Below are 11,127 nucleotides of genomic sequence, written 5' to 3'. Positions count from 1 at the left end.
AAAATGGACACAGAACCCCCATCAGACAAGATCTGTCTAATATCAAACAAAAGGCATAACCATGTTTTTTTTTAATATTACCCCATGATATATTTAACAGAACCCCCACACACAAACTTTTTTTAGTCAGTGAGGGCACTCTCCTCTTGTTTTTGTGTGTTTGTTATTGAACGTTGCTTAGAGACTGATGAATGTGGAAGTAATATAAACATGAAGAGATACAGACTGATCATTTATCAGCATGAGTTTAAGGCATCTCTAGTTTGTCTGTGTCTTTTTAATAGTAACATTGTCTCTTTCAAGATCTATGATGAAACTTTATAGAAACACAAGAAAGACAATTATATAAGAATTATATAAGAATCCAATAAACAAGTCTTTACTCATTACTATTATTTACTCTTGAATAAATATCCTTAATGCTTAAAAGCTATTTCCTGTGTTATCTTGTTAGCTAGTCTATTTATGGTTTTATATATTATTGTTACTATTAATATAGTTTAAATACTAGCATGTGTAAATGTGGATTTGTTCCAAAAATTGTAATAATAAAAAACAATATCTGGGTCAAAGTAGAAGTTTATTTACAGAATGAACAATTTCAGTTTTCTCCAAGTCAAATAGCCAAGAATGCTGTCATTCTGTGATTTTTATGCCTTCTTCAGTGAAGGATTCACACTGCAGAATTGAAGGGCATTTCATAGAACCTGACCTTTGACCTGCACAAGACATTTAAAAACAAAAAATATCTTTTTTCTACACATTTTATTTGATTCTTTGACAATAGGGAATAAATATAAGATTTCATTTTTTTTCATAGGTTTCATCCATATGAAATATGACAACATATTGTATACTCATGTCTCAAAGTACTGTGTACTTTGTACTAAAAATATTCCACAAAGAGGTTTACAGTTCCAAGAAAACACCCTTTGTGTTCCCTTTAAACACTAGGGAGCCAACAGCTATATTTTTTTAAACTGAAAGAAAAAAAAGTCTAAATTTAGGTCATATATTTATAGCATTTAAATATAAAAATATTGATTATATTTGCCAGGGCACATAGTGAATAAGTTACTGTTAAAACTGTGAGAAGATGCAATTCTTGAACATGAGTATTAAATGATGATAAAAAGTGTGTTTTAAAAATGCAGAACTGATTTACAAAATAAAGGGCTTTGTGTGTTAAGGGTCATGGATGTCAGTTTGCCTGGCTTGTGTTCCAAATAATGTTTGCAGTTGGCATGTTATGCGGACTCTAGAGTATTGCTTTACTCTCTTCAGGAGCTTCTGGACTCTGCTGATCGTTCTTCTTGATTCGGTAGAAAACAATGATCAGGAACAGAACTGAAAGGGGAAAAAAACAACAAAATTTTCTCAGTTTGCTTCTTTTTACTCTTAAATATGAATAGAGCAAAATAAAACGTATCAGTCTTACTGAGGAAGCCGAATATTCCTGCCAGGATGCCGATGGTGCCGCTCATGCCCAGTTTCCAGCTGTGAGCTCCTGGCTCGATGTAACAGTAGCCCAATTTAGTGCAGTTACATATACGCACTAAGAAATAGAAAGAGATAAATCCGATTAGATGTCCTACCACGTTAAAATGCAAGTCTGTGAGCGTGTTGAATGTTATAAAAGAAATAAAGAGGAAGAAAAATAGTTTACCATCAAACCTTTGAGTGATACCCATCCCAGCATTGTCTTTGATGTTGATGGGAACAGTGGCGTTTAGATCACTTGAGGGCTTCTTCTTCAAAATCAGCTGCACTGAGGTTCCTGCCGATTCACAAACAGATTTATAAAATAAAATACAACAGTCACACTGTATGTAGGCCAGTTTTTAAAGACTACTGTGATCTGCTCACCATCCAGAGGTTTGATCTCAAAGTTTGGTGACTTGCGGTTAATGGAGAAGGTGAAAGGCTCTCCATAGGGGTCGGCATCCTTATCTACAGCAGTGAGTGTCAAGGGGGTCATATCCTGGACGCAGATGAAGCCCTGTGTCTTCTGGAGTTTAGGGTAGTTGTCATTCACATCCAGCAGATGAATATCCACCTTCATCTCATCCTCCTGCTTGTCTCCCTCTGAAAGGAACAGAAATAGATTGACCAGATGACACTCACCTGGAATGAGTCAATGCATTGATGCTCTGTTGATTTATGACTCACCTGTCTCATAAGCAATAATTGTCAAAGAGATCTGCTCAACAGTCTCTCTGTCCAGAGCAGTTTTAGTCTTCAGCTCTCCAGAGTCAGCATCCAGCTCCAACCAATTATGTTCATCTCCTTCCATCTTAAACCTGACAAACAGAATACTAAAATTTGGAATTTGCATTGAATGTCAAAGCACTTCTAAACCTGAAAAAAATTATTTGTAGTGCTTCTTTAACACAAAAAAATACAATTCATTTTAGTCCAGCTAATGCTTAATCAAAAAAAAATAGACTGTGACATTCCTTCAGGAAAATCCTTGCTGAACCATCACAATGCAATATGTGTTCTATTACTTTTATAAGTTACAACAATTGCTGGAACAAAGCTCTCTCTCTTCAGTAAAGTCAAGAAGTAACAATCTCAACTCATGTATTATCTGATTATATAGGAGACACAATGTAAAGCATTACTTGATAGTCTTTCCCTCTGGATCCTTGGCTTCAGCTGTCATTATAACGGTTCCAACTGTGATGTTTTCTGGAACATTGACATTAAGAGTGTCCACTTCAAACTCTGGAGGCTCGTCCACGTCCACCAGCTGAATGACAACAAATGTGGTGGCATTGTCATTATACTTCACCCCTTCAATCAGGGGCTCGGGATTACGGGCATCGATCTGAAGGTTGAAGACATTCTGGAGCTCGTAATCCAGTGGCTAAAGATAAAAAAAAAAAAAAAAAAATTTTTTTTTTTACAGAAATGAAGACAGTTTTTGCATTTCAGCGTGTTCCTCATGAGTAAAGTCTTGTTACCCGAGCGATGTAGACTCTGCCCTCTCCAGTGGCTTCATTAACCTCAATGGCGATGAGGTTATGTGGGTCTCCAGCAGTGATGTGATACTCCACTTTAGAGCTTCCTGTTCCTGGGTCATCTGCATCGGTGGCTTTGATGGTGAGCAAAGTGCTTCCCACTTCAGCCAGTTCAGGAACACTGTGGGTCCCATACTGCAACAAGGTGATTGTGAATCAGAGCAGAGATTTAGTATTCCATAATCCACAGGGAAAGAGTGTAATTTATGTAAGAAGTAAAATAAATATATACATCTTTTTTCTCGAAGACAGGGATCTCGTTATTGATGTCGATGACCTTGATGATTGCTTTACATTCCGTGGTGTAATCTACAAACAAGTGCAAAAGTTAAGATCCACAATCTACATAAATTGGCATTTTCAATTAATATGAGTTCGTTTTTTTATTTATTTTTTTACCTTTGTCAGACACATTAAATGTGAGCTCATACTGAGGCACTTCTTTCCTTTGGAAGTTTTTATTTGCCACTTTGATTTCGCCATTGTTTTGGTTGATGGTGAACATGTTTCCAAATGGCTTGGGAGGCGTCTGGCTCAGGAGTCTGTAGTCTAGAAGTGAGTTCAGTGTGCCTTCCTCATCACTATCATGAGCAGGCAGAACACCAATTGGATTACCTAAACAAGCATATAATTAAAAATCTCAAGATTAAAAATGATGGAAAATGGCAAAACAGAAGAAGGTTTACTGTGAGGGTTAGGTTTAGGAGTAGATTTAGGATATAGAATATACCGTTTATACAGTATAAACATTATTATGTCTTTGGAAAGTCACTTTAAAATATGAAAACACAACTGTGTGTGTTTATAAAGAGTCTCACATTATTACCTATAGGCTCATTCTCTTGCACCTCAAACACAGCTTTTTCACACACAGGAGGGTTATCATTCTCATCCTCAACTTGCACATGAATCTGCATGGGTTTTTCCAGCTCAACACCCTGAGCATCTTCTGCCATGACCACCAATGTGTACTAAAACACACACACACACACACACACACACACACACACACACACACACACACACACACACACACACACACACACACACACACACACACACACACACACACACACACACGTGTCAGGATTAATATGCAACACTCAGTTTTATACAATAAGTAATAAGGAGTGAAATATGTTATAGCCCCTAATATAGTCTAGAGAATGGTATTGGTCATTTTTCTCTTTCAGTTCAGTTTCTCATGCACTCCTGTTTACCATATCTTTCTGTTCTCTATCCAGAGGAGTGGTAACATGGATTTTTCCATCTTGATTGATAGTGAAGGGGAAGGAAAATCTTTCTTTCTGTACCAGCCTGTACAGTGCGGTGGGATCATTGGCACGCACCTATGACAATATAAATAAATAAAATTATGTAATTCATTATTTAAAATTATAAGAATATAATGAAAACAGACACTGCTTACCATAACATAAAATTATTGTTTTTAAATCTAGACTTACTGTGGCAAGATACATAGGGTATTCCCCTTCCAAATTTTCTTTGATGGTGATTGGTCCAGGGGTGACCCAGAGATTTTGAATGATAGCTATGTTGACCCGTGTTGTGCTGCTCAAAGCGTTCGGAGCTCCACCTCCTAAATCCTCTGCACGAACAATCAGCACATAGTCTGGATCTTGAAGAAGATTCACTTCTCGTCTTTCTGTGCATACCAAAACAAACACTCATTAATTATTACTGATTCTGAAATAATGAAGTAATGATTAATGACACACAGATTCATGTTGCTCATAGATTGATGTTTCTGTTCTAGAGTCATTTGGGAAAAAAATATTCCTTGCTGAAGGAAATATAGACCAAGTAACTCAATTTAAGGTAATAATTGCAAAGTTGTTAATATTAAACTATTGTTTATTGAATAGTTGACCACCCTTGCAGTTGTGCTCTAACTCTGAATCAGTCGAACCTATTGCTTTCCAAATAATTCAGAGCTCTTGAAAAACCACAGGCCATCATCATCTACAGTTTGAAACAGTGTAAATGGACTGAAAACTCAGTCCAAACGTGTATAATTACATAGCATACATACATATGGAATTGTAATCTAATAAATGAACTCCTGCTCTAAAATAAAAGATTTATAAATGTTTCAAAGCTTTATTAAGGAGTGTTTTGGAAGCATCCTTTATTATTGATCTGAGTATTAGTACAGCTGTGATTCTCCCATAATAAAACAATGTCAGTTCAGGAGTATTTGATGTAGTTCACTGGTGGTGGTGGTCATCTTCTGGTGAGGTTCAGTCAATAAAATAGTATTTGACAGCTTGATATAAACTAATATACAAACTAATGAAGTGACAGGCCTGCAGATTTCTGTAGGTCACATGATGTTGATTCATTTGGGCTGGTAATGTGGATGCTGAATGGTTAAGTAATCTGGGTTAAATCCAGCCTGATTTCTGAGACTACAGTAATCCGCACTGATGAGGGCTGAACTGCTTGAGCACAGTTAATGACTGTGGCACGTTCCACACACCAGAGTGAATGTCATCAGAGAAGTGGTCATTCATAGACATTCTGAGTGTGTCTGTAAGAGCACTGTAATCAGCGCTGTTCATTTCAGTCTTATTCTGAATAACATGTTCTGTCCTCCCTCATGCTCTCGTTTGCTCAAAGAAGATCACAGATGGAGGAGAGAGACCCAGACACCCAGGAAAAAAGTTGCATTACATTTTTTTTTTACCCATGGCTGAAACAAGCTTTCAACATTGTTCAAGCAACTGTATTGATAATTATTATTATTTATTTACCTTTAAATATCAATTTCAAAATTATTCTGATGGCTCCCTGACCTACTCTTCCCCCCAAATGTCTATTCTGTGTTTGTGTAAGTTTGGTTAACGGGTACGAAAATCTGCGAAAAGTGTATATTGCTTTATGGCTGCAACAAAAACATATGTACAGCTATCCTCTGTAATTATGACAGTGATATATTTACAAATTCCACTCACTTAACTGTAGGGAGCTCCAATGTCGCAAAATAAACACAACTAAATACAGCTGCTTTAAATAACATGATCACCGTGTGCATTTCTGTATGTTCTCACCAGCACGTTCAATGCATGTGTAAAAGGGGTTGTTCTCCAGAGGTATGTTGTTCCTTGGGATACAGTAGTCCTCAAACTTCTTCTTCAGGACTTGAGGACTGCCATGGACCTCCCCGTGGCTGTACCTTATAGTAGGCCTGGCCCTTAGAAATTCTGCTCCTGCAAAGCAACAGAAAGACAAATTTTCATCTTCTTTATAAAACAAATACTGATTTGGCACTCAACAAAACACATTAACAAAACTAACTTGTACAATAATAACATATGGACGCTTGGGTCTTTCTGTGTATTTTTGTTCTAAGTGTGTTGACGTACCTTCCTCTGTTATAAAGATTTCTGCATTATCCGGGTTAATGCCAAAGTAAAAAACTTTTCCAGGATTTGGGATTTGGTTCACAATACTGTATCTCAGTTGGGCATTTATTGTGTTGGGATCATCTGCATCAGTGGCAAACACCTGCATGAATGGAACTCCTGCACGCACACAAAATGAAAAGTACAAATAATAGCGTGTTAATTTATTTATTTATTTTTTGACCAAGTTTTAGCATCCATTGATAATGTGTGTGTTTCTCACCTGCAGGTGAATGCTCTCTAACACGGCCATTGTACTGGTTCTCAACAAAGACAGGGGGATTGTTGTTGACATCAACAACTTGCAACACAACTGAATAAGGCCCATCAAGGGTTTCACCATCTGCTGAACGTGCTTCAATCTGAAGAAAAAAATCACATTTAGAATAGTCAATAGAATGCCATCATACTGTTTGCAACTTTATATGTCTTGCCGTGTGACAATATACTCCATATTTTTTAATTAATATGATATATTTTTCATTTATATGATTTATATAATACAGTGATTAAAATGGTGAAACGTGAGCAGGACTTTGTGATTTTCGCATACAAGAACAGAACAATGTAGCGATTTTTATTATTTCATAATGCAATAATGGATTACATCTAGATGGTGGTTTTTCCCAGGGCTCCATTCCAGAAAATGCTCCAGGAATAGCCAGCCGTCTGAAGAGACACTGATCTTTCCTTCAGTCTCTCCACTTATATGGTATGATGAAACACCTTCCACTGTAGATGTAAACTGAACAAAGAAAACATTTCTAGAATATTTTCAGTTGATACATTCAAAAATATCACTGACACTACACACTGGAGATGTTCTAACAATAAACATTATGTCTGTCTTCATAACTAACCCGTCTGTCAAAACTAACCCTTAAAGCACAAAAACGGAGCCTATGGTACCTGGTAAATGGCATAGGGCACAGGAGTAGCCTCTGGCACATCTAAAACTAGATGTCCTAATGGCCCCATTTTGTTCTCCAGACCAATCCCATGAGCCTGAGAGAGAGAGAAAAATCTTTTCACGTTATTTTATCACGGTATTATCGGTATACAGCATTATCACGGTATTGAAATTTATTCATAATACAGTATAACAGGTTTAATATTTTTTTTCTTATAACAAAAATAACTATGCAATAAAGCAATAAAGAAAAATATATAAAGTTAAAAGTTTTACACAGAATAAAGGGCAAAAGAACTATAAAGACCAATCGGTATTATATTTGCAACAGAAGTTATTCATCTTTATTAAAAAAAATTATAAAAATACACTTCTTAGTTCATGTTAGCTAATTAAATAACACAGTTGCAACTTTTGATTTTAACAATGTGTTATATATTGAATATCTAAGATTAATGAATGTTCAGAAGAATTTTTCATTGGCAGTTTATGTTAACTAATGAATTAAATAATGTTAACTAATGAAGCCCTAATGTAAAGTGTGAACGAACAATAAAGAATCAAAACACTTTCAAACAATATCTAGGTACGACTACGACTTTACGACTAATCCAGACTATGACTGTGTCAGGTCTTTTACTGACTGAATTTGAATTTATTGAAAGGATAGCCCCTTGATATGTGGCAACTCATTTTCAAGGGGTGTCCAGAAACAAAAAGAAACAAAATGGGCAGAGAAATGGGCTTCAGCACAGTTCCTCATTTATGGACTGAATAAAAGATCCTAAGGACACTACAAGGTCACAGACTTAAAATCCTATACTCTCACACACACTTACAATGCTGATGAGAAGAGTCAAGGGTAGCAAACGTGCACCTCTCATGGTCCCGGGCAACAAAACCTGATGGAAATGGAATGACAACATGTGAAACACTGCCTTTTATTAAAATTGCCTTTATTATACTTACTGCAAAAGCAATTGTAATTTACAGCAGTGATTTTTATTTGCCAAATAACTTAATTAGATGATTATTCCCTGACATGATGGCCACTGTTGTGCAAACTGAGCATAAAGTGGAGCCACATGGTGTGACAAAAGCCTAATTAAAAACTGCCTAGTCAGGAAATAGAGCCATCTGCTTCTTTAATGTTAAACTTCAGTCAATGATTATTAGCAAAACGTACTATTCAATCAGCTGTGACTAATATTTTAAAACATTACAAATATTTCAACAATAGTTAAGATGCTTTCCTATCTGTATGTACAGAAATTTCCTGTTTGATTTCTCCCTCTATTCTCTCTAATTAGTGTGTATTTTGTCAGTCCTTCTGTGCATCTCATATGCATAAAAATAGAGCATGAGCTACATTTGATTGTGACATCATGACTCTCGTCATGCAGCACAGTGCACGTGCATTTTTTCTTCTTTTTTTTTTTCATGAATCGCAGCCCATAAAAAGGTTATTTGAAGGTCACTTGGCATTCAAGCGTGGGCTGCGCCTCTTTTGCCAGACAGTGCTGACTTTCTGCGCATGTGTGTTTATCATATTTTATCAGACAGTTTATCAGATTTTACAATGTCTGCACTCACAGTCATATAACAAAACCAAGACTTTTTAAAGAAATTAAATAATTATGTACATGTGGATCCACACATCTCAGAAGAGGGAGGGACAAAAATATGTATAAAATGTTATATACATAAAAGTGTATATAAAATATAATGCAAAATAAATAATAGTGACCGTTTTGTGCCTTTTTTCTCTGAGAGTGTAGCAACTGTTATACATTCAGCGAAACAGTATAGCACTTTTTCAGGATAATTTCAGGATTTAGATGAACAATGCAATATCAATTAATCCTCAAATTAAACATTAGCTTTGTTAAGTTAAGCTTTTGTCAGTTAAGCCAACATGGGGCGATTATTAAACACTTGGTAAATGAAAGTAAGTTGAAGATCACAGATCAATAAAGGAAGTTGTATCCAGGCGTAGCTCCATTTATCTAGATTTATCAACAGATTTATCTAGATAACCAATAAACAGATTGTTTATCTGATCACACACATCTGTGTGAAAAGATAAAGATCTCTAGATAAATCTGCTTGTGCTGGTGGCAGTCTGAGTCCAAGAGTAGATTAAGCTGTGTCGGCAGTTTTGCTGAAATATTATTTTGGAATAAGATGTAAGGTTTAGTGCTTTACTGATACTGGACTTTTATTTCAGTTATATCTGTGGGATCTATTGTGAAAGACAGACACGCCTTGAGACAGATGTGACACAAGGTGACATTGAAGTTAATGTGACCTCTGATACTTTAGTTCTTCTCTTTAAAACTCTTGATCGACCCAATATACAGATAAACTGGCTGATATTATATACATCCGTGTCAATATATTTAACAAATCAGGACGTTCTGGTGCACAAGCTGAAATCAATACTCATGTTCTATGTTATAAATATCAGCTCAACCAGTTATAAGAATGAGACTAAAGTAAATGTGACCATTTTCATTCATAATTTTGGGACTTTTCCAACTAAAAGTGATTTAAATCAAAACTTTGATATTCAAACAAGATATAAAAATGCAATGACAGGCTTTAAAAGTTTCTAATAGAACAAAAGGCCTAGGCTTGTGACCTCTGGTGACATTCTGACAGAACAAGATCAAAAAAATATCAGATGCATTTGTTTCTCAAGCAAATATGCTCATAATTAAGTTTACGATGCTACAGCAAGTTTCGATACCTTTAAATGCCCTTCCGTATAAGCTGGTCAACACCCTTCTGAAAGCTCTGAGCAAAGTCAAACAAGATCATAACCTATCGTATGCCTCGAAAGCTACGTTGTAATGCAAATTACATTGTTAACTAGCAACATATACTTTCAAAATCATCTCAAACTCAAAGAAGACAACTAAGAAGAAGTAAAAGAAAGGATAACAGACACAGACCTGTCAGCAGAGCTCCTCTACTCAAAAGACTAAGCGTTTCAGTCTTGAAGTGCTTCCTGTTTAAGTCAAAGTTTAACTCCGCTTTATTGAGTCTAATCATTATCTACTGATTCACTGCTCAGGGGAGTGGACTGTAAATTTAAAGTATCTTATGATACTGTTTGGAGAAATAGTATATAAGATGTGTTCAAGTGTAAAAGGCAAACAACAAACATGCATCAAAAATCCTCCTTTGTAATCAGAGGCCGTACGTCAAAAATTTCTATGCAAGATGATACGGAACAAAGGGACAAAGCAGAATTCTGAAGAGAAGCTTGGACAAAAAGAGAAAAATATATCAGAAAACAAGCTGTGTGACAGATGAAAATCACTGTACATTCATAGAGAGTCTAAAGATCACCTTCACAGAGCTGTGTGCTCACGATCTTGAGTAATACAAGCCTACGATCTTTGATCCTTGATCTTTTGACAGACTCTGGCTTGGTTGTGCTCCATGTTTCTCAGTTTTGTCTCATACTGGAAATTAATACATCTGCAAGAACTTCTGAGGCATTCAACAGTGTCACCTAAAAATAAATGTTATTTACTTTTCCTCATTTTGTTCTGTTCCAAACCTGCAGGGCTTTTTTTCTCAAGGTTAAAGGCACCTTGAGTGGTAGTTACCCAAGAAGTTCCCATGGTTTTCCCTTGACTAATTATTATGCAGCCATGTCAGCATAATGGAGAGAAGTATAGAGGGTAAAGGTTAAGATTAGGAATGGTGCTACTTAGTGCAGGCATTAGTATTGAAACAGAGAAACCTGTTGCTGCAGATA

General features: G+C 36.0%; 1 protein-coding gene across 1 annotated transcript; it reads right to left on the bottom strand.

Moving 5' to 3' along the window:
* Positions 1 to 1,026: 1,026 nt before the first annotated feature.
* Positions 1,027 to 10,334, bottom strand: LOC132103082 (cadherin-17-like). The gene is made up of 19 exons (XM_059507896.1): positions 10,313 to 10,334; positions 8,198 to 8,260; positions 7,358 to 7,453; positions 7,056 to 7,193; positions 6,672 to 6,810; positions 6,410 to 6,568; positions 6,095 to 6,253; positions 4,490 to 4,689; positions 4,244 to 4,372; positions 3,850 to 3,994; positions 3,423 to 3,638; positions 3,256 to 3,332; positions 2,967 to 3,158; positions 2,625 to 2,869; positions 2,170 to 2,300; positions 1,867 to 2,085; positions 1,667 to 1,777; positions 1,439 to 1,555; positions 1,027 to 1,347 (listed from the first exon to the last, which is right to left on the bottom strand). Exons 2-19 carry the CDS (start codon positions 8,240 to 8,242, stop codon positions 1,259 to 1,261), a joined length of 2,607 nt encoding a protein of 868 aa, XP_059363879.1. The 5' UTR covers positions 8,243 to 8,260; positions 10,313 to 10,334; the 3' UTR covers positions 1,027 to 1,258.
* Positions 10,335 to 11,127: the final 793 nt, after the last annotated feature.

Source organism: Carassius carassius, chromosome 24 (genome assembly GCF_963082965.1).
Source record: "Carassius carassius chromosome 24, fCarCar2.1, whole genome shotgun sequence".
Lineage (NCBI taxonomy): Eukaryota > Metazoa > Chordata > Actinopteri > Cypriniformes > Cyprinidae > Carassius > Carassius carassius.
The sequence above is the reverse complement of the archived record's forward strand: the minus strand, read 5'-3'. Positions and strand labels throughout refer to the sequence as shown.